Source organism: Mesoplodon mirus, assembly GCF_964341445.2.
Source record: "Mesoplodon mirus genome assembly, chromosome: 16".
NCBI classification, from domain to species: Eukaryota; Metazoa; Chordata; class Mammalia; order Artiodactyla; family Ziphiidae; genus Mesoplodon; species Mesoplodon mirus.
The window spans coordinates 72,495,549-72,519,657 of record NC_138992.1 but is presented as its reverse complement, the minus strand read 5'-3'; the positions used below and the strand labels follow the sequence as shown (position 1 = coordinate 72,519,657).

The following is a 24,109-nucleotide window of genomic DNA, read 5'->3' as shown; positions in this document are numbered from 1 at the left end:
TAGCACAAGAGAAGAAAGAACTTTATAAAGAAAAATCATAAAGAAGACTTAAATAAATGGAAAGTTTCACTGCAATCACAGTCAAAATCCCAGCACGCCTTTCCTTTATGAAACTTGACAAGCTGATTCTAAATTTATACAGAAGTGTGTAAGACCAAGAACAGTGAAGACGTAAGTTAAGAAGGGGAAATATGGTGCAGGACCCTGTACTGCCTGATATTAAGAGTTGTCCTAAAGCTACAGTAATTCATACAGTGATACTGCAGATGGAGACAAATAGCCCAAATCTACTTAACAGAAGGAAATCTACTTAAAATAAGGCAAGAAACAAATAAGAGAATAGGTTAATATAAAAGTATACTTACTTGCAGAAAATATATTGGATACTTAGAAAAGCCAAAAACCCCCAAAACAAACAAAAACCCAACACACCCCAAAACCAAAAACCGAAACAAAACTCCACTAGATCAGTAAGAACATGGGTCTCTAGGTCCCCGCAGGACACCTTAGGAAGGGACCTAACAGCCTGACGGGTCGGGAAAGACTTTCCAGAACAACTGCCAGCTCAGCTGAAACGAGAAGAGCAGGAAGAGCTGGGCAGGTGCAGAGGAGGCAGGAGGCCGAGCATTCCGAGCAGAGGCTCAGAGGCAGGAGGCCACAAGGCGCCTCGGGCACCGCCCAGAACGCAGAGATCCAGAGCAGAGCCTTCAAGAGCCACCGGCGGCCGGAACAGTGACAGAGGCTAAACCAGGGCGCCCCGTGTGCAGGTGAGGTGAAGACTTTACCCCGAAGGCACTGGAAGTCTGGAAGAGTTTCCAACAGACAAGCGATATAAAGAAATAAGTTCTTTAGAAAGAATGGATTTTAAAAGTACATTCGAGACAGTGTCATGGACATATACACACTACCAAACGTGAAACAGATAGCTAGTGGGAAGCAGCCGCATAGCACAGGGAGATCAGCTGGGTGCTTTGTGACCACCTAGAGGGGTGGGATGGGGAGGGTGGGAGGAAGGGAGACGCAAGAGGGAGGGGATATGGGAACATACGTATATGTATAACTGATTCACTTTGTTATACAGCAGAAACTAACCCACCATTGTAAAGCAATTATACTCCAATAAAGATGTTTTAAAAAAAAAGTACATTCGACACAGTGCAGAAGACAGGATTGGAGCAGGGAAGGCTGGAGTTGGGGACAACCTAAACGCTGTCACTGTGATCTTAGTGGCAGGGGCTGGTGGCCTGAAAGGAGGCGCTAACGTGTGAAAGGACAGAAGCTCGTAGACTGGGAAGATCGTGGAGAGCAGCTGGCACCAGGCCTTTCTGATGGACAGATGTCAGCTGGGACAAGTGGCAAGGAGGCCCCAGACCCTGCTCTGGCACTGACGCCAGGGCCGTCCCCCCAGACGAGCAGGTCTGGGGTGGGGCAGGTGGTAACGCCCACTATAGGTTCTGGACACACTGAATGAGGCACCAGGGGACGATGCCACAGCTTTCGTAATCAGGGAACAAAATCATTGAAAACTTACCTGTTTTTGTCAAATGACGTCCTAGCCAAACGGGACTGCAAAATGGCTGTTATCTTTAAAACAGAATCATTTAAAAAGTATGGATATAAGGATTTAAAAGTGACATATCAATACATGTTCATTCACAATAAAGATACAGATCTTTAGAAACTCTTACCATAGCAGTTTGATCCCCAAGTTTATCCAGACAGGATGCTCTGTGAAGCTACGATTATATAAATATACATGAATTTATTTTTTCTCTCAGATGCTGTGAAGATATTTCCTTAGAAACAATGAAACACGACCTGTTACTTAGTAACAGGTAAGAATGACTCTGATATATCTATGGCTTCTTCCTAATGTATAGTTTTCAAGTTCAACATATTCAAGTAAATTTGTTTCAGATTTATAAAAAAGGTTATGGTTTTGGTAAGACGTATGAGTATGAAATTCTTTAAAAAAACGTTTATGCCTCAGTTTGCCAGTGAATGTCTGAGAAAAGCCCTGGCTTACCTGAAGCAATGTCTCCACGACACCTTCCACCTTCCCTGAAACATCCAACTCGAAGACATATTCCATCGTGCCCTAAAAAAGAGGGAGACCAAGCACGTCAGGACCCATCCCTTTACGACATTTGCAGCCCCCGCTGACCTATGCAGGCGCCTGCCTGGCGTGTCCTCCCACAGCCCACACGGAATGAGGGCCCCGGGGGAGCAGTCTGTTGGATTTACTGCTGTATTTACTATTTCCTTCCTTCGGCTAAGTTTGGGCTTAGTTTGCTCTTCTGTTTCTGGTTCCTTGAGGTGTATAGTTAGGTTTTTTAACTTGAGATCTTCAAGGTAAGCGTTTAACACTAAACTTCCCTCTTAGGACTGCTTTTGCTGCATCTTTTCAGTTTTGGTATGTTCTGTTTTCGTTTTGATCATCTTGAGGTCTTTTGGGTTTTGTTCTTTTACTTCTTTATTGGATTATAATTGCTTTACAATGTTGTGTTAGTTTCTATTGTACAACAAAGTGAATCAGCTATATGTATACCTATATCCCCTCCCTCTTGAGTCTAATTTCTCTTTTTTATTTCTTTGACCCATTGGTTGTTCAAGAGTGTTGTTTCATTTCCACATACGTGTGAATTTTCCTGCTGCCATGGATTTCTGGTTTCACTCCATGGTGGTTGGTATCTTCTTAGATTTGTTGACTTGTTTTGTGACCTGACACGTGACCTGTCCTGGAGAACGTCCCGTGTGCATGTGAGAAGAGTGTGTCCCCTGCTACTGCTGGGCAGGATGCTCTGTATGCGTCTGTGAGGCCCATCTGGCTGGAGTGCTGGTCGAGTCCTCCGTCTCCTGAGTGACCCTCTGTCTGGATGATCTACCCGCTGTTGAAGGCGGGGCTCGGACGGAGTCTCCTCGGTCCTGTGCTCCTGTCAGTCTCTCCTTTCAGTCCTGTCAGTGCTGGCTTCATACACTCAGGTGCTCTGAGGCCGGGTGTGCAAGTGTTGTGACGGGTAATTTTATGTGTCACAAGCTGCACTCTTCTCTTTCCCGAGGGTGAGTCTGCTGGGCTGTATCTGCCCATGTCTCTGGCGCAGGGTCCCCTGGAGCGGCTGCACGATGCCCAGCTCTTTCCTGTTTTCAGGGGTCCCCAGGCATCTAGAGCATTATGGGTCCTGTCAGAGGTCCAGGACAGGTGAGACAGAAGCCAGTCCCTCAGGCAGCTGCCCCCAAAAGCCAGAACATTGGACCTACGGTCCCATCTTGTCTTTCCCTCCGCAGGGAGAAGATGGGAGCTGGGAGTTCCCTCCCAGCACGTGGCACAGTGCCGGGGAGGGGCTATGGTGAAAGGATGCTACAATGTTCCCACAGCCTCAGTGTGGCTCATTTCATGCTCACCTGGGGCACAGGGCACTCTTCACTGGTTTCTGGATTTCTCACAAAGGGAACTGAGTCAGTCTCTCCATAAGGGGAGAGATCAAGTCTCATGATCATGGTCCAAGTCACAACCCCGCCCCTTTAAACCTGAGAATCCTTTGATGTCCTAATTCACAAGAGCTTTTCTTTGCTTCAGAAAACCTTACTCATTTCCTTCTATGTAACTTTTCAGCAGCTTTGCACTTCAAGTGGGTGACAGGAGAGCCTTTGCCAGAAGAGTACAGCAGGCAGCGGTTCTCAGCTTGGGGGGCGGGGGGGGGCATTCCACCACCCCTGCGGGGCACCTGTCAATGTGTGGTGCCACAGGACAAAGGCGGACAGTGCAGAGGGGGCACTCCGTGCGTGGGAACAGCCTGTAACGTAAGGGACAGCCCCTCACAGTGAAGAACCGTCCTTCCCAAAGCGCCAGGAGCACCACCTGTGAGTGACGAGATCTCAGTATTCACCGTTTCTGAGTGACCGGCGCATGCAGACGTCTCTTGTACATAAAACTCAGAGGGGGCTGCACGTGGCTGGCGCGTCCCCTCCAAGCTGCTACTGAGAACCCGCAGGCTGGCCTGTGACCGGAACTGCCATCCAGCCTGTAGGACGTCTGCTCAGAGAGGGTGGCTTTTCCTAATTCAGAGGTATCGTTTATAGGAGCACTAGTCCCATCTCTAGGTCTCGTAAAAACTCTTCTGCTAGGAGTTATCCCTTTACTGCATACTAAGCTGCAGCATAAAGCATTAATTAAAGCACAGAACGGTTGGATGTAACGTCTAGTTACACGTCTTGTGTTCACGGCCCCTCAGAGCTTCTACCCAATCAGCATTTATAAGTTATTACTGAGCTCTTAAATAAGGGTATTTTATAGCCTGTAAGTATTTCTCAAACATTTAGAAGAAGTTCTCATTGATATCCAGTAAATAATCTTTTAAATGATGCATATTCTGATTTCAACTTTTAACCTAATAATTTAAGCTTTTTTTTCCCCTAATAGACACACCTATTTTGAAGTTTAAAAGTTAATTGAAATCTCTTGGACTAAAGTCTGTCATTCCCTTGGGTAATTTTTTTTTTTATAACTGCTAGGGAAAGCTTTTAAATACCCATTATATTGCATTAAAGAAGTTAACAGAGACACAGAATCTTATTGCTCAAAATCACTATGTAAATTGCTGGGGATAAATGAAAAGCTTTACTTACCCTTTCTATTTTATATGGTGCAACAATGTTGTGTTCTTTAATGAAATATACCTGAGAAAGACAAATCAAAACTTGTAAAATATTAAACATTATCACAGTAATGAGTTACTGTTAATTAGGATGTTATGAATCGAATTTAAATCGTTATATAATGTTTCCAAAAGCACTTGCATTAATATTAGTATGGCTTTAAAGTTCTGATGTTAAAATAACAAACATTAAATTAAAAAGAGATTCATCAAGGCAACAAGGTAGCAACCACTGCCGGATAAATACAATGTCTAAGATGTCTTATGAATGTCATCACTTGTACCCAGTAACCAGACAAGTGAAGGAAGCTAATCTAAGGCTGATTTTCTAAGAAATGAGTAAAACAAAGTCACTGTGGTATGAAATCCATTCATCAACATAAAGAAAACTCTCTTCTCTAGACAGACAGACAGACACACACACACTCATTCCCCTTTATTCTATCAGCAAAAGAATATTTGGAAGCAAAACTCTAAAAGCCTAAAGAACCATAACATATTTCTGAAACACTGTGACCTGGTAAGTAATCAAAAAACACAAAAGTTCTGTTTATTTGGTTGTGTGCTTAACCCAGGAAGCTTAATACTTGAAAGAGTAGCTTATATCTAGTCACGCCTTGATGTAAAGCTGATTTTGAGCTTATTTGATATGAGACCTCTTATACAAACTATTGAAAGGAGGTGAAAGGATTTGGGGGCTTTATTCTTAAGTTTATTAAAATTATACTAAAATGTATATTTTTATAATGGAAACTATACTTTCAAATGAAAAAGTACCTACTCCTTTCAAGATAAGGACTTTCTAGAATAAAGCGACAGTGTAGAATGATACTCTAGAAATAATGAGAACACAGGTGTGGACCGGAATCATCAATAGTGGTGTCCTTCCCCAAACAGATGGCCATAACTGCTTTCATATCTGCCAGTCAAAACAACATGAAGTCAAAGATAGCCCCTGAAATGTTTGCTTCCCTAAAATTATTAGAATCATGGAAGGCAGACTTAGAAAATCACCTAATCTGATATCTCCCAGGCTTCATAAAATAATTTTCAATGTGCATTAAAAAGAGCCATGAACAAGAGGGCTAACTGATCCCAAAACCACTGGAGGCTGGCCCTTGAGAATCTCAACGCTTCGCATCCAGTCCTAGCGTAAAGAAATCTCTGCCTCTGTGTTTCCCACAGCTTTTCCCATGCTTGCTCGATCACAGCACTTGAGCACGTCAAGAAGCTGGAGATCCGCAGAGAGTGGAGCCAACGCTGACCTCCTCCACCCTTTCATTTCCAAGGTGAAGAAGGTGAGATTCACAGCAAAAAGGCAGTGGTATGAGCTCTAGTCCTCTCTCATCTATAATTTTTTAAAGATCTACAGATGAATTAAGTACAGCTAACCCTTGAACAACGTGGGGTTGAACTGCATGGGTCCACTTACACGTGGATTGTTTTCAGTAAATATATTGGAAAAGTATGTGGAGATTTGGGACAATCTGAAAGAAGATGAACTGTGTAGCCTAGAAATATCAGAAAAATTAAGAAACTGTTATGTCATGAGTGCATAAAATATATGTAGATACTAGTCTATCATATCATTTACAACCATAAAACATACACAAACCTACGATAAAGAGTTAAAACTTATCGAAACTTATGCACACGCTAACAGACCGTATATGGATGGCACCAATCTTAGTCAAGAGAAGTGTAAATAACTAAAGATGCAGCGTGAAATCACAGCTGCATACGTTCACCGTGGTTCACACTGTGTCACGGTCATAACTTCACAGCCGCCTCCTGGGATGCTGCGCTGAGGTCGAGTGCTGAGAGGAGCCTCCGAAGCCCGCGGACGCTATTCATCTCCGCGTAAGCAGCAGTGAATCGGGCATCGCGGTAAAAGGTGACCCCTCCTGGTTCTCGTGCCCTTTCCATCGTGTTTAGTATAAGGTTGCAAACCGGGGGTGACACCCTGGGACCCACACAAAGTGCCACTATAGTGATGCTGGCAGCGCTCCCGAGAAGCAAATTCATGACGTGACGAGAAAACGCTGAATGACTTGATATGTGTACCACTGGCCGAGGTGAAGTCAGCAGCTGCGCTTGCCGCCATTTCAGGATAAATGGATCCAATGGAAACACCATTGTAAAAAGGAAAAGGAAATTCGTGAAGCCATCAGGCGGCTACCCAGCAGGCGGGAGAACCCGGCACTTTGTGTCAACTACCTTTTTATCACGTACTGAAAATGCAGCTTTTATGTGCGTGCAGGGTTGCTGCGTGATGACTAAATATGAAATCATCATATGACAACTTAAAGCAAAAGGAAGGTGAAGGATCTAAAGCTGGAAAATTTAATGTCAGCAAAGGATGGTTTGATAATTTTGGAAAGAGATTTCGCTTTGAAAATGTCAAGGTAACAGGAGAAGCAGCTTCTGCCAACCAGTAGGCAGCAGACGAGCTCCCAGACACCATCAAGGAAATCACGCAGGAGAAAGGGTATCCGCCCGATCAGGTGTGAATGCAGATGAAAGTGCCCTCTTCGGAGAAAAAAAAAAAAACCCACAAAGGACATTCATTAATAAGGAAGAGACACGAGGACCAGGATTTAAGGCAGGAAGGGATAGGCGAACTCTGCTGTTTTGTGCAAATGCAATGGGGTCGATGACCAGGACTGCCCTGATCTATAAAGCTGCTGACCCCCAGCCTTGAAGGGAAGAGGAAACCCCAGCTGCCAGTCTTTTGGTTGGACAACAAGAAGGTCTGGACAACAAGAACCCTTTTTCTGGATTAGTTCCATCGATGCTTTGTCCCTGAAGTCAGGAAGTATTCTGCCAGTACAGGATTGCCCTTTAATGTTCTTTTAATTGGACAATACCCCTGGCCACCTAGAACCCCATGAGTTCAACACCAAAGGTGTCCAAGTGGTCTACTTGCCCCCAAACCCAGCATCTCTAATTCAGCCTCTAGATCAGGGGTCATAGAACCTTTAAGGCTTATTACATTACATATGGTACTCTGTGCAAAGGACCGTCAACACTGTGGAAGAGAACATCATGAGAGTCTGGAAGGATTACACCATTGAAGATGCCACGGTTGTTACAGAAAAAGCCATGAAAGCCATCAAGCCCCAAACAATACATTCCTGCTGAAGAAAACTGTGTCCAGATGCTGTGCATGACTTTACAGGATTTACAACAGAGCCTATCAAGGAAATCATGAATCAGATTTTGGATATGGCAAAAAAAGGTAGGGGGTTGAAATGTCTCAAGATATGGATCTTGGAGAAATTCAAGAACTAATGGACACCACACCCGAGGAATTAACAGAAGACAACCAGATGGAGATGAGAGCTTCCAAACCAGAGCCAGATGATGAGGAAGTAGATGTAGAAGAAGCAGTGCCAGGAAACAAACTGACATAAGACCACCTAGCAGCAGGCTCTGATTTTTGAGACTGCTTTTTGACTTCTTTTATGACATGGACCCTTCTAGGACACAGGCACTGAAACTAAAGCAAACGGTGGAAGAAGGATTGGTACTGTATAGCAATATTTTTAGAGAACAAAAAAAGCAGAAAAGTCAGCCAGAAATCATGATGTATTTCCGTAAAGTTAAACTGAGTGTGTCTGCCTCTCCTGCCCCCCATCCCCCCTCCATCTCTGCCACCTGCGACAGCAAGACCAACCACCCCCCTCCTGCTCAACATGAAGACAGACAACAGGAATGAAGACCTCTGTGACGCTCCACTTCCACCTAATGACTAGTAAACAATCACCCTGCCGTGCAGTTAATAAATTCACCTGTTGTGTTTGTCTTCATGTGAACATCTAATAACCATGTGGAAGAAGTGTATGATACATTTCTGTGTTCATCACTGTCATCACCACCTAAGTATTCATAGTGTAGAACATCGTGTGCGAGACTTGTACTGAAGTGGACAGCCTATCCTTGCATAGGCATAAGGGGAGTGATTTTAATATAAGCTTAATCATGTGTTAGTTTTCTGGTTTCATAACTTTGCTTTCAAAGAATTACATTACTGTTCAGATGTCTTTCTCTATCATCCCGGGTTTAAAAAAAAATGTAATCATGTTTGCGGCTTCCCTGGTGGTGCAGTGGTTAAGAATCCGCCTGCCAATGCAGGGGACACAGCTTCGAGCTCTGGTCTGGGAAGATCCCACATGCCGCGGAGCAACTAAGCCCATGCACCACAGCTACTGAGCCTGCGCTCTAGAGCCTGCAAGCCACAACTACTGAAGCCCGCACGTCACAACTACTGAAGACCGCGTGCCTAGAGCCCGTGCTCCGCAACAAGAGAAGCCACAACGAGAAGCCCACGCACCGCAACGAAGAGCAGCCCCCGCTTGCCGCAATGAAGACCCAACACAGCCAAAAATAAATAAATAAATTTAAAAATTTTTTTTGAAAAATAAAATGTAACCACGTTTCCCATACTGAATTATGAATCTGATACAACACTGTGTGCCATAACACTTTTAGAACGATTCACTCAACAGTGTACAGGCTGGGCTACTGGGAAGCAATCGTATTGAGGACACAGGCTACGATCAAGCAATCATCCTGCTGCTTCTTCATGATCAGTGCATGAATCACACTTGTGAATAACACGTTTCTTTTTCACATTATCTTTTCACTTTTGATGTCTAATGTTAGTAACACATTTAACATCTACAGTGTTTTGTATCACATTAAGACAATACTGATGTAGGTACTGACAGACATGACTCATCTTAGAAACAGATGACACAAACTTACAGTATGGATAAGTACAGTACATACTGCAAATGCATTTTCTCTTCCTTATGATTTTCTTAATAACATTTTCTTTTCTCTAACTTATTGTAAGAATACAGTATATAATATATATAACATACAAAACATGTGTTGTCAACTGTCTATGTCATCAGTAAGGCAACAGTAGGCTATTCGTAGTAAGTCTGGGGGAGTCAAAAGTTATACATAAATTTTCACCTGTTTGTGTGTGTGGGCGCGGGGGTCAGTGCCCCCAACTCCCGCTTTGTTCAAGGGTCAGTTGTGTATGACAGGAGGAAAAACGTGTGATTTATCTCCGTACTGCCAGTGTTCACACAGTACTGGATGCAAAAATCTATATTGAGTAAATGTGAAATGAAGAAAAGGTCATGACCCCAAGCATTATACTATAATTAGACAAGGCTACACATCTTGAGCCGTGGCCTCGGTTGTCACCATGAGTCCATCTGAGCTCACTGAAGCGGGGGGCGCTGGCCTCCCACCTTCCAACTGCAGTCCTTTATCTCCACCCTCACACACTGTCAGGACTCCTCAGGACGGACCCACACAGCCTGCAGGCACCACACGCTTCATGAACATTAAGGAACGCATCAGGGATCACTGCTTCTAAGACATATAGTTCTCAATGACTAACTTTAAAAGAATTTAAACATCATTCCCTGTGGCCTTCATTTGAGATTTCTACAAACAATTTCATTGTGCTTAAAAAAATGTGTATATATATGTATGTATATACACACACACACACATGTATGTATTTATTCATTTAAATGTTCGTTCAGGTCGGAAAAAAATGTTTACTAGGTGCTTCTTACCTGACTGAAAATGAGTGAGATCCCCCCGGATACTGCCCTAAAATGCAGATAAAAGTTATTAAATATATGTAATCTTTTGGTAGAAGTAAAATTACACAGTTGTGACAATGACGTACTTTGTGAAGTGTCTATTGGCTCCATTTTCTCCATGTTTTCCTATTTTTATACAATCTCTCAAAGGAATCTGGATAAAATTGAGAGAGAAATATTATAAAAAATAAGCCAAGGTAAAATATATACAAAAAAATAGGACCATTTCTGTTCACATTTAAAATGCATTTACCTTAATGATGGGCTGGGATATTGCATCTGGTTCAAAAATAACTGATTTTGAACATATTTTTAAGGAGCCTCTGATTTTCCTAGAGATGAAAGTACAAAAGGTTATTATTAATGAATGTAACAAAAGTCACAAAAGAATCATAATACATTTTAACTAGAATGTAGATGACTAAAGTATCAACTAATAAAAGATCAACAGAGAGAAGGGTATGAAAGGCTGGAAAATACAGCAAAAATATTTTCCTCATCTCCCCCTCCCTAGAGGTTAAAGAATCTGCATGTGTTATAATACGGCCTCACTGGTTGAGCAGTGTCTCACGTATTTTATTCGCATTACTTCAGCTGGTCCTCACAACTACTGTGAAAGGGAAACAGTTTTCTGATCCTTAAGAAACGCAGATCCATCCTGTCTGTGGTAAATTCTTTTGACTTTTAATTTCCTATATCTTAAAGAACTATTCAGAAAGCAATACTAAGTATCTAACGTTGATTAGGTAGGGGATTTTTTGTTTTCTTATTTATAATCATGCAAAAATAACAAGCGTTTGAATTTAGAACACAGAACGCTTTTACCGGTGATTCTGGGGTACAAAGGAATTCCAGGAAAAACTGGTTCTATGATAATAAGCAATTTTAAAGACTATCTGCCTACTACTATAATATCAAATAAATCAGTTATCAGCTTCACCATTCTCCTTTCTTGGGACATTTATAAGGCTCCAATGAGTTTTGGGGAAAAGCCTGCCTGAGCATGTTAGAGGCCCATATGCCTCACTTGCCTGAAGCCAATAAAAATCTATACACTTGATTGTCTTTTATTGACTAGATGACTTTTATCAATTGATCAAACCAAGGCAATAACTTATTATATAATCAAAACACAGGTTAAGAAATGCTGGAACATCATCTTATAAAAAAAAAATCACCTTAAGATTAGTTTCCCAGAGTACATTTTATGTACAAGTGAAGCTCTAAGGATCTTACGTTTTTTAAAATCACTTGTATGACATCTGGACTATTTCTCCAGTCATTCCTCAGTGTCCTAGTGAACGCTTCTTACTCTGGCCATTCCAGGGCCTCTTAACTGAAGCAATTACGTTACTTATACTCTAGAAACACCGACCTGCTCTTCCTGCTTCTGTACCCACCCCACCACCACCACCCCACCTCCCACCCCACCCCCGGCTGAGTCAGTTCTTCTTCTATCAAAGAAACCTCACATCCTTCCTGGCTTACAAATACACCAATGGCGTTCTAACCCACAGGATAAAGTCCCATCACAGTCTGAGAAAGGCCTACCTCTGTGTACGTAGATAATATGTACCCAGTGCACAAGAAGGCTGGTCATGCTGAAGGTCATGATTTAGCCTGCAATTCTTCTTCCTCAAAAGCTCTTTTAAATTTTTATTTTATATCATTTCTTTCCATGCTGTTATCTGCATTTACTTTCCTAACACCCTAAATTACCTAATAATAACTTAAGAAAAGTACTTTTATGGCAATTGCTAAACAAATACAAATAGAATAGAAAATTCCCAAGTATCAATCACCTAGTTTCTGCAGTTGTTAACATGCAGTCATTCTTGTTTTGTGTACAACACCTCAGAACCCTGCTGGATTTTAGATAAATTCCCAGACATCCTATACTTCATTTATATATACTTTAACATGAATCTCTGAAGATAAACTCTTTCAATAAATGACCTATCACTGTTGTACCTAAAAAAATTAATAATTCCTTAATATCATCAAGGATACAGCCAGGATTCAAATTTTTCTATTTCATAAGTGTGTTCTTATAGTTAGTGTGTTCAAATTGGAACACAAAGTCCATATTACATTTAGTTGACATGTCTCTCAGTATCTCTTAATCTAAGGCAATTTTCATTTTCCCGCATTACGAACTTTGCTAAACGCATCTCTGTGGTTTTCCTCTATCCCATTTCCTTTATATAATTGGTAAGATTAAAAGACTTGACCAGCGCAGGTTTGATTTTCTGGTAAGGGTTCGTCAGAGGCAGTGCACATGTACTTCCCTCATATCAGGAGGCCGCAGTGGGTTCAGGTAATGCCTATCTTGATACGTGCATTAAAAAATTTCTCAGTGGCTTTTCATCTGCTGGTTTAGCAGCCATTGAAGATTCTGTCTATATCAGAGGTTGGCAAACTTCTTCTATCAAGAGCCAGATAGTAAATATTCTTGACTTTGCAGGCCATTTGGTCTCTGTCACTATTCAGTTCTACTTCCGTGTTGCAGGAAAGCAACCACACACAGTATGTAAACAAGTGGGTGTTCCAATAAAACTTTATTTACAAAAACAAGTAGCAGGCCAGATGTGACCGTAGTTTGTCGACTCCTGATCTAGATCCATTATTCACTAGGGGTTGAAATTTTTAACATTCCCTCTGTGTTTATTATCTAGAATTCAACAAAGAGCAGCTTTAATGATCTGTGATTTGGTTACCCTAAAGTACAATTTGTACAAGGAAAACAGGAAAAATGCTTGATTCTTTACGTTTGTCAAGTTTTAGAAAAATGAGGTGGTGTCCTAGTATCCTTCGAAGGTAACTGATATACATATATACACACACACACATGAAACAATATATCTCTATTACATATGTGTCACTATGAACTCATGGATTTGAGCCCTTCGGATACACTTCGATCCACTGCCCCCACTGTTCTTTTCTGGTGTTCAATCTGTCCCATTTTGTGCCCAGCTCTTCAGGGTGGCCTTGTGCCCTTTTAATTCACATGCAGTCATTTTTGATACCTTCCTTCCTTGCCAGTCTGACAAGATGGTCCAGGCTCACCTCCCACATTTCCTCCCCTGACTTAGACACTTCTCCAAAGAGCCCTCGTCCCTTTTAGTGGAGAGCAGCATGCAGAGTAGCTCACTGCTGCTGAGTTCTAACCAGGCCTTTTCAGAGATCCGAAAATCTTCCTTACCTTTCATTCTGACTGCCCTTGTGCTGAATATGACTAGCTGTATGCTGTTCAAAGTAGTACTCCTCCAAGTTAAGCAGCAGCAAGGAAAATCTAAATTTGAAAAAAAAAAAACAAAAACCACATGTTTATTTTTTTTAAGTATAAGAAAACAGAATATTTCAAGCATGTGTTCCCACAGTGCTTTTCCATCCATTACATCAACAAACACTTATTAAGTGTATATTATATGCCAGGCACTCTTCTCTATCAAGACAGACCTGCCCAGCTATGCCAAAAATAAAATAAATAAAATTGTTTACCAGGTGGATTTATTATTCCTTTACAGAAACTCCAAATTTCATGAAATAAAACCATGTGTAAAACAGATAGCTGGTGGGAGCCTGCTCTGTGACGACCTAGATGGGTGGGATGGGGGTGGGTGGGAGGGAGGTCCAAGAGGGAGGGGCTGTATGTATACATACAGCTGATTCACTTCACTGTACAGCAGAAACTAACACACCATTGTAAAGCAATTATACTCCAATAAAACAACAACAACACAAAACTTACTGTTGCCTGAACAGAGCTCGGAGCTTTCCCACCTACAGAGTGTTCCCCACGACTACACACGAGGCTTCCCCACCCCTCTTCCCCACCACACACCGTTCTCCACTGTCATGGCTCGTGGGTGGGTGAGTTTCTCTTGCTACTTCCACAAGACCAGTGCCTCTGAGAGGCAGAACTTTAGATATTCCTGTTACAACCAATCTAAGGCTTTGCACACAACAGGTATTTAATAGATAAAACAAGTAAGCTGAACCAAATGGGAATGAAAATCAGTTCTTTTTAAAGCTTTAAGTGATTTAAACTTTTAAAAACAAAATAAAGTAACAGAAAAAGTATTAATTTAGTTGCATGGCCACAGAAACAAATATATGGCAAAGAACTGAAAACAACGGTTTTGTTTGTTTTGTGGTAAGGACCAGGAAACATCAACGGCATCCAGAGTTACGGGGAGAAGTTTTCATGAAAAGTGTGGTACTTGAGATGCGTCATGAAGTTCCGGTGTATTAGAGGAAGAAGACATCTAGATTAAATACGGCAGAATAAACATAAGTATTTATTTCTGCTCCCTCTGGAAAAACACTACAATGTAAGCAAAAATATTTTTTAAATAGTACCCCCACACACAAAAAATAGTAAAACCCACAGACTAAAGGAAATTGGAGAGACGTAAAAGCAGATGAGAGATACCAATAAATTTGTGAGACACGGAAAGCAGATGGGAGGAATCAGCAGTGATCAGAAGCCAGAAGAGCAGATGCCTCCAGAAAAGGTACCAACCAGGAGAAAACCAAAAAGTTCCACAACTGCAGGTATCAGGTACCAAGAAGGTAGGGATGGAGCCTAGGGGGATCGTTGAAAGTCCAAACAAGGCCAGCAGCCAAGATTCCTCCCCTGATGGTTCGCCCTACACATGGTTTTTCAATACCAAAATTAAACAAGAGACTCCAAACTAGGCATCAAGCACAGTGGAGAGCAGCGCTACTGCATGAAAAGATAGTGATTAAACAGAAAGCAGGAAGACATGTAACACTCTAAGCAGCAGACTGTGGGCTATTTTTGGAAAAAACTAAATAGCCCTAGAGAAAAGACCTATGGATACTAACATTTCAAAGAACCTTCTACAACATCATCCCACAGTGAAGCCCAACAGAAAAGGCCTACCCACAGTGACACAGAATTACATGCTTCACCCTTAAATATGAATGGACACCCCAAGGTCACCAGCCTCTAATGTGAAAGAACTAGACCAAACAAGCAGAAGAACACAGCTTGAAGGACTAGAGAAAATGAACAGAAGAAAAGGTCAAAAGACTATAATTAATACCCTTACAAAGAAGAAATTATATCCATGAAACAAGATACTGCTTGCTTTAAAACAAACTGAACCAACAGAAAAATAACTCATAAATTAAAAATGATGACAGCGGGAACTAGCTTTACCATCAAAACAGGCAATTTTTATTGGCCTGTTCTACATTTTAAAAGCCATGAACAAGAATTAATCACAGGCTAAAAAAAAAAAAAAGAATTAATCATAGGCTAAACTGCCAGAGCTCAGTGTAAAATACTCACTATTAATACTTATTCTGAATTTCAGTGCAACCACAAAAGTTCAGGTTGGTAGGAGCGTCCTTTGATGCCCGAGATAATTTCCAAGAAGGTATGAATCAGAGAGATACTAAGTACCTTGGCCCTTATTTTTAGCTTGTATATTAATAAGGTGAAACCTTTTGCTTGGGCTGGAACTATGCAACCCTCTCTCCTCCTTCTTCCTCTCCCCACTCCTCCTCTTAGAGAGAGGGTAAAATAACTATTCGTCAATAAGACAATGGCATAATTTTGTTGCTATAAAAACAGCCTTCCTATGGGCTTCCCTGGTGGCACAGTGGTTGAGAGTCCGCCTGCTGATGCAGGGGACACGGGTTCGTGCCCCAGTCGGGGAAGATCCCACATGCCGCAGAGCGGCTGGGCCCATGAACCATGGCCGCTGAGCCTGTGCGTCCAGAGCCTGTGCTCTGCAACGGGAGAGGCCACAACAGTGAGAGGCCTGCGTACCGCAAAAAAAAAAAAAAAAAAAGTCTTCATAGACAACCAGCTCTTCCATATAATTTTTAAGATATAATCCTATCTTTAATACTGTTAAAACGTCCATACCAGCCAAAGTCATCTACAGATCCAATGTAATCCCTACTAAAATCTCAACGGCATTTACTGCAGAAATAGAAAAAAAAAATCCTAAAATTTATACAGAATCAGAAAGTCAAAACAATCAAGAATGAAAAACAAAGCTGGTAGCCTCACAGTTCCTATATCAAAAGATATTAAAGCTACAGTATTAAAACAGTGTGGTACTGGCATAAAGACAGACATAGAGACCAAAGGAACAGAATGGAGAGCTCAGAACTAAACTCTCATAACTCTGGATCTTTTTGACAAGAGACTCAAAGCCACACAATGGGTAAAGGACAGTCTCTCTTCAACAAATGATGTTAGGAAATCTGGATATTCACATGCAAAAGAATGATATTGAACCCTTCATACTATATATAAAAATTAACTCACAATGGACTAAAGACCTAATTTTAAGACCAGAAACTATAAAACTCCCAGAAGCAAACATAAGGTGAAAGCTTCTTGACCTTCATCTGGGCAATGACTTTCTTGGCTCTGACAACAAAAGCAAAAGTAGACACATGTGACTGCATCAGATTTAAAACCTTCCACGCAGCAAAGGAAGCAGTCCACAAACTGAGAAGGCAGCCTATAAAACAAGAAAATACTTGCAAACCGTATCTGATAAGGAGTGAATATACAGAATAGAGAAAGGACTCCTACAACTACTCAGCAACAACAACGATTAACCCAATTAAAAAATGGGCAAGGGGCTTCCCTGGTGGCGCAGTGGTTGGGAGCCTGCCTGCCGGTGCGGGGGACGCGGGTTCGAGCCCTGGTCTGGGAGGATCCCACGTGCCGTGGAGCAACTGGGCCCGTGAGCCACAACGACTGAGCCTGTGCGTCTGGAGCCTGTGGTCCCAAGAAGAAAGGCCGCGATAGTGAGGGGCCCGCGCACCGCGATGAAGAGTGGACCCTGCTTGCCGCAACTAGAGAAAGCCCTCGCACGGAAACGAGGACCCAACACAGCCGAAAATAAAAAAAAAAAAAAAAAAAAAAAAAAATGGGCAAAGGACTTGAATACGCACTTCTCCAGAGAAGAAGATACGCACATGGCCAGAAAGTGTATGGAAAAGACACTGAACATCACTAATCATCAGGAAAATGCAAATCAAAACCTCATACACGATTAAAAAAATAACAAACATTGGCGAGGATGTGAAGAAATTGCAGGTGGAATTGTAAAATGATGCAGTTGCTATGGAAAACAGTATAGAGGTGCCTCAAAAAATTAAGAATAGGGCTTCCCTGGTGGCGCAGTGGTTGAGAGTCCGCCTGCCGGTGTAGGGGACTAAGGGTTCGTGCCCCGGTCCGGGAAGATCCCACATGCCGCGGAGCGGCTGGGCCCGTGAGCCATGGCCGCTGAGCCTGCGCGTCCGGAGCCTGTGCTCCACAACGGGAGAGGCCACGGCAGTGAGAGGCCCGCGTACCGCAAAAAAAAAAAAAAAAAAAAAAAAAAAAAGGCTAAAACAGTAAATCTTAGGTGTGTGTTTTTTTAAGTTTTTTTTTTTGATTTTTAAAAATTTTATTTAAGTATCTTATGTGTTTTTTATGCCAATAAAAATATAATCACATCAGCTCTTGTACAACTAAAGTCATTACTTTGGTAAATGAATTATATCCTCCTTAATTTACCAATATGCCTATTTTGTAAGTAATGTAAAACACATGCTAAAGGGATATAACCAAATCATATTATTCAAAGTCAAAGGACTAAGAAACTTTTTTGAGTTTTTCTTATTACTGAAGTATTCAGTTATACCTACTTGAAAATTTCTGTATGTAAAAAGTATTACTGTAAAGTTTCATGGTGTTCTGAACAATGATTTTCAAAGTGCATTCCATGGAGTAAAAGGTTCCAATCTTTAAAAAAAGTAAAAATAAAGTTTTATAATTTTATGATCTCCCTCGTTAGTGGTGTCTCAGACTGTAAATTATCTCTTTAGGAGACTCGGGGCCCTGCTCCTGGGTATTCCTTAGTTTACTCCACCTTTTCAGAGGTGTAGTGACATTTTCTTTAGATAAACTGACTCATTCCGCAATTTAACTTTCCTGAAAAAGATCTGTCCCATCCTCATGTCACCTAAATTGCAAAGCATACCGTTCAACACTTAACCAACAACGTAAAACAAGTCCACTCCAGGCCAGCCCTCAGAGTTAACCCTGCCTTCACGGCTACCCAACAATTATTCAACACTCTGTTGATAAACAGTATTTATAATGGAGCCAGAAGATTTTGCTGGTCAATCATTTCTAGTTGGAGATGTAAAACTAGCTTCACTGTGCTGAGGAGGATTGTGAGACTGCAGGAAGTGCCAGGACACCTTAGTGACATGTGCATGGCGGGAGAAAGGGCCCGAGTGGCCTGTATGTGCATCTCTCCTCTGAACACCCCACTATCCTTGGATTAAGCTAGACTGTAGGGCCCCTACTACCTAGAGAGCTGGTTGAACTAAACTGGGCATTTTTGGTAAACTTCTTAAAATGGCCTCTGAAACAAGGAATGAATTAAGAAAATGTTTAAGAGACAAGAACACGGTCCTGTGACCCACTGTTAGAAATGTGCCCCCAAGAATACATCTGACAGCAACCTCTGAATAGTCAAACAAATCTTACCTAACTAGACGAACATCAATTTCTCCTTTCTCAATTCTGCTATTAAGACATCACAAAACCAAACCTTTTTCTCTGCCAGAGTTCAGCTGAACTAAATCTACTGAATTTTCCTGACCTACCAGTCAGAACTCTGTCAAAAAAGATCAGATTAGCATGAGATGACTTCATACTGAATTCATGCTGGAGACGGATGATGACTTCCTCTTCTAGCCGTTTACAAAAATCTGTCTGATCTAGAATTAGCACTGAACCTACTTATGCACATATGCTCTTTCTGCACCTTTCCAAGTTCCTAGATCATGGAAACAAGCTGTGGTTCCAAACTCAAACTCTCCTAGGAGTTTACACCAGGAGACTTAGGCACGTGGGTGCCCTCTTCATCTTTACCCATCTTCTGAAAGACTAGCCTGTCACTTTCAGTCTGATGGTATCATTAATAGAATACAAAATAAGAGTCACTTCCTCTGTCATGAGTAATATTTTACACTGCTGGGCTGGGCCCTAGGCAGGAGTCTAGTTTTACACACAACTCCAGGAGACTTAAAAATACATATATATATATATATATATATTTTAATCTGTAGCATCGTTTAAAGCAAGCACTCGTCTGGGGCTTTAACTTTCTTGATGCTCACTTACAGGACTGTGACATCCTCTTAATCTGTCCTTGGTTGTTACCCTTCTTGCTTTATATATATATATTTTCAAATTATAAGCTCGGAGGAACACTACATGTACCACCATTCTATGTTTATTTGCTTGTCTGATTATTTTGTAACTCTTCACCAAAGACCATTTGGATTGGACGCTCTGAATTATATTTCTGACAGTTTGACAAACTTCCTAGGTCAATATCCTTTTCAGAACTGTCCAGTAATGATCCTGGTTTTTCCCCCTTCCTTGAAACTTATAATATCTGCCTTCTGAAAAATTTAGTTTCTATGCATGTCAGAATCCTTCTTAATCCCCCTGGGCTTCAACAATAAATAACTTGATAGGACTGCCTTTTCTGATGGTTTCTGTCATTGCTACTTGGTTAATGACTCTTTAATATTCAGAATTTTGAAAAGTTCTCAAGTTCTCTGCCTTAAAATAATTTAAAACTTCAACAAGGGAAGGCAGGAACGGGAACTAGATCTCATCAAGCTTTGGCTAGGTAAGGTCTCTCATTTTCTGTGTTGCCATTTCCTGTTTTCAATCTCTATCAGGTACACATCCACCATTTTTTTCCACCCACTTAGGTGGCCTGTAACAAATGAACACAATTATGTTATCTCTGTTCCTCTTTCCAGTAAGTCCTCTGGGTTTTTCCATGTGGTTCATGGACTCCCCCTGCAGACACAGATCTTCTTGGCCTTCAGAGCCCACTGCCTCCCCTCCTAATGGGTCTCCCCCTTTTGAATAGGTCTACAGCTTTTTAGCACTAGATTCTGATCTTGAGTCCCATCCCATCAAGCTTCAGTGACACCTAAACACATATTAATCCCCTTTTGTAATAAAACTTGACTCATTTTATTATCCATGTTCTATGCATTTTTGCATAGAGACATCTGAGTGATTAAATATTATTTCTAGCCCCTGAACCAATTGTTTTCTCATGTAAATTACTGGCCCTTCCCCCCTGGAGCAGCATTTCATGCCCACTGTCCCCCAGTGTAACCAATTTCACTATTTCATCTGGCCTTCTGATCCCTTCCCTTGGGCGTAAGTTTACAACTCTCTCTATCAGACCCTAGGAAATTACATTCTCCTTTGACTATGTGAGATGCAGTTACTTCCTGGCCAAGATGGTTCAGATACAGAAATCCCTTTCACTGACACCATCCATAAAGCCAGTCATTTCTATTTTCAAGTCTCAACAACCTGTGAGAACAAATGGCCAAAGTATCACCTATGCTCTCAGTCTTTCAATTTCTTCACCAAGGGTCACAGCCCCAGGGAGGATACTTCCATGAGCCTTCTCTACACTATCAAGAAGATAAAAGGTGGAAGATAAGTTTGAAGGAACAGACAACAAGAAATCTAGATGAATGCTTAATTACTGTAATCTACAGCAGTGCTTCTCGAACTTTAAGCATCTGGAGATCTTGTTAAAATGCAGATTCTGGGGCTTCCCTGCTGGCGCAGTGGTTGAGAGTCCGCCTGCCAATGCAGGGGACATGGGTTCGTGACCCCGTCGGGGAAGATCCCACATGCTGCAGAGCGGCTGGGCCCGTGAGCCATGGCCGCTGAGCCTGCGCGTCCGGAGCCTGTGCTCCGCAACGGGAGAGGCCACAACAGTGAGAGGCCCGCGTACAGCAAAAAAAAAAAAAAAAAAAAAAAAAAAATGCAGATTCTGGGGGACTTCCCTGGTGGTCCAGTGGTTAAGACTCTGTGCTCCCAATGCAGGGGGCATGGATTCGATCCCTGGTCGGTGAACTAAGAGCCCACGTGCTGTGTGGTGCAGCCAAAAGAAAAGAAAAAAATCAAATTAAAAAAAAAGCCAAAAAAAAAGCAGATACTGACTCGGAAGATCTGAGTGGAGCCTGAAATTCTGTATTTTCTAACAAGTTCCCAGGCAGAGCTGATGGGATGGCCCATGGACCACACTTAGTAACGAGGTACTAATGTCACCATAAACCAGGCGTGGAGCATTCCTGAATCATACTAAGTTTCAGAGATACCATAAAAAAAAGCACTGGCCTAGGATTTAAAACAGAAGCAGCATGCTGTGGCAGAAAAGGGGCTGGACCGGATCAGAGGACATTTGCTCTAGGCTTAGTGCAGCCATGTCTTGGCTTTGGACTTTTAGTGAAACCACTTTGCTTACTCAGGCCTCCAGCTATAAAGTGAGGGGAGGGAGCTATAGATTAGATTACCTCAGAAGTCCTTCCTTAACCAGTGGGTCTATAGATTAAATAAACCTGGGCTTAAAGAAATCAGCAGGAATTCCATTTCAGGCATCACGGCAGATTAGATGTCCAAAGAAACAATCTCGATACAGATCCTCTAAAACTGCTGGATAAATTGCTAAAAATTTCAAATGCTTGGCTGAGGTGATAGAAAAGTAAGGGAAAATCTTAGAAGAGAGAAACAAAAGTCAGCAGGCACTGGAGCAGTCTTTTCCCAACTCTGAGTAACAGAGCCTGAATTCAGGAGGGGCCAGTCATGGGGGGAGGAGGAGGGAGTAGAAAAAGCTAGGATCCCTAAAGTAACCACCCTTTGAGGGTGGAAATAAAAAGCCACCCACCCTACTTTCCCCAGAGGGATATGGTAGGACCTTGGCTCTGGGCTGGGGACAAAATAAGTTTCCTTTAGAGTCTGAAACCACAAGCCTACCTTGACACACGTTTGGGGCTAGCATTCACACTACCTTTTTAGCCAAATAAAACTCAAAACAAACCACTGTGGTCTCTACCCCAACCCCAGGCAAATATACATGCAAACACTTTCTGGAAAAATACACTTTAAACCCAGATCTCCAAGAATTCCCGAAAATAACTCAAGGAACAAAAGGCCACAATCCAAAATCATAAATCAAGTGAGGAAGTAAGATTACTGAATGGAGGTCAGTACAAGTAGCACTGAATGGAGGTCAGTACAAGTAGCAAGCTACTCAATGAAACCTGTAAAGGCTACAGATAATTATTTTCTGTATCTGATCATTACAAGGATAAGTTTAAAGAAATAGAAGGATATCAAAAGTACAAGAAAGGAACACACTTTTATCAAAAATGATCAGGCAGAGCTTCCCTGGTGGCGCAGTAGTTGAGAGTCCGCCTGCCAATGCAGGGGATATGGGTTCGTACCCCGGTCCAGGAAGTTCCCACATGCCGTGGAGCAGCTGGGCCCGTGAGCCATGGCCGCTGAGCCTGCGCGTCCGGAACCTGTGCTCCGCAACGGGAGAGGCCGCAACAGTGAGAGGCCCGCAAAAAAAAAAAAAAAAGATCAGGCAATTGTAAGCAACCCAAACAAAGCTAGAAATTTAAAAATGTAATAAGTGAAATTAAAACTTTCGAGGGATAGACAGCAAATTAGGCAACTAGAAGAAAAAAATTAGTAAACTGTAAGATGGATTTAAATAAGCCACAATGCAGCACAGAAAAAATCAAGTATTAAACAGTCATTTTGAGATATTAAAAGAATGGGGAGAAGCAATATTCCAAGAGCCAAAGGCTTGGCTACAAATTTTCCAAAACTATTCCAGCTTTAGGAACCCCATCCAGGAGAGATGAATAGAAGGAAATGTCTGTATAGACAAACAGCAAAACACTACAAAGAAGAGATCTTAAAAGCAGCCAGGGAAAAGGCAGATTCCTTACAAATAGCAATGAGACGAATGACAGGGGTTTGCTGCAGGCTGGTCTCCCAGAACGGAAGGTGGCCGCCCACAAAGCTCCATAGAGACCTGCCCTGACCTGTGTTAAACGCAACAGTCTGGGTCAACAAGATTGAACCCCTGGGACTTCCCTGGTGGCGCAGTGGATAAGACTCCATGCTCCCAATGCAGGGGGCCCGGGTTCGATCCTTGGTCAGGGAACTAGATCCCACATGCAAGCCGCAATTAAGGAGCTCACCTGCCACAACTAAGGAGCCCGCCTGCCGCAGCTAAGACCCAGCACAACCAAATAAATAAATAAATACATAAATATTAAAAAACACAACAACAAGGTTGGACCCCAGAGCAAGTGTTGGCAGCTCCCTAACCATGAACACAGACACGTGAACCTACCCGGCCATATTATGCAGACTCAAGTGCAACGCTTAGACAGCCCCCAGTCAAGCCAGGGAAGGGACCAGGCCAACCCACAGCCACAAATGTTGCACTGGGCCTGGCGAGCAAGGTTCCATCACAGCGTAACTCCGCTGTGTCCCAGCCCTGGGTCACCCCATGGGGTCCAGGCTTCTCCTGGAGTCTGAAGCCTGACCCTGCCAGGGAGCTAAGAGCCACACCAGGAGGGCACGGCGCATCTGTTACTGACCTCTCTCTCCTGTGTTGAGTCTCCCCCACCAATGTTGCTCCAGCAAATGCCTGATGCATATTCCTGGCCATTTGCCTTCATTTGCAGAATCTTCAAAAGGCTGAGAGAAGTATACATCCAGCAAAACCGATTTTCAAAACAAGGGCAATATAGGGACATGTTCAGACAGACAAAAACAAACATAGTTTACTATCATCAGACCCTCATCAGGGGAACTTCTAAAGGACATTCTTCAGGAAAGAGAAAATTCTGGAGGGAAGATATTATATGCAAGAAGGAATGCCAAGACAATGGTAAATATGCATGTAAACTATACAAGCATTA

General features: G+C 42.2%; 1 protein-coding gene across 4 annotated transcripts in view; it reads right to left on the bottom strand.

The window, feature by feature from the left end:
- NSMAF (neutral sphingomyelinase activation associated factor) overlaps positions 1-24,109 on the bottom strand; it is a 62,184-nt gene that overhangs the window by 32,158 nt on the left and 5,917 nt on the right. For 2 of the 4 annotated variants that reach the window (XM_082601342.1, XM_082601341.1), the window contains exons 2-10: positions 23,786-23,885; positions 13,491-13,580; positions 10,539-10,617; positions 10,372-10,439; positions 10,256-10,292; positions 4,627-4,677; positions 2,027-2,098; positions 1,689-1,736; positions 1,532-1,584 (exon numbers count right to left, since the gene is read on the bottom strand). In XM_082601342.1, the coding sequence (XP_082457468.1) occupies positions 1,532-1,584; positions 1,689-1,736; positions 2,027-2,098; positions 4,627-4,677; positions 10,256-10,292; positions 10,372-10,439; positions 10,539-10,617; positions 13,491-13,580; positions 23,786-23,856 (569 nt within the window). In that variant the 5' untranslated portion in view covers positions 23,857-23,885. The remainder of the gene's footprint in view (positions 1-1,531; positions 1,585-1,688; positions 1,737-2,026; positions 2,099-4,626; positions 4,678-10,255; positions 10,293-10,371; positions 10,440-10,538; positions 10,618-13,490; positions 13,581-23,785; positions 23,886-24,109) is intronic. The other 2 variants (XM_082601343.1, XM_082601344.1) reach the window with 1 other exon arrangement.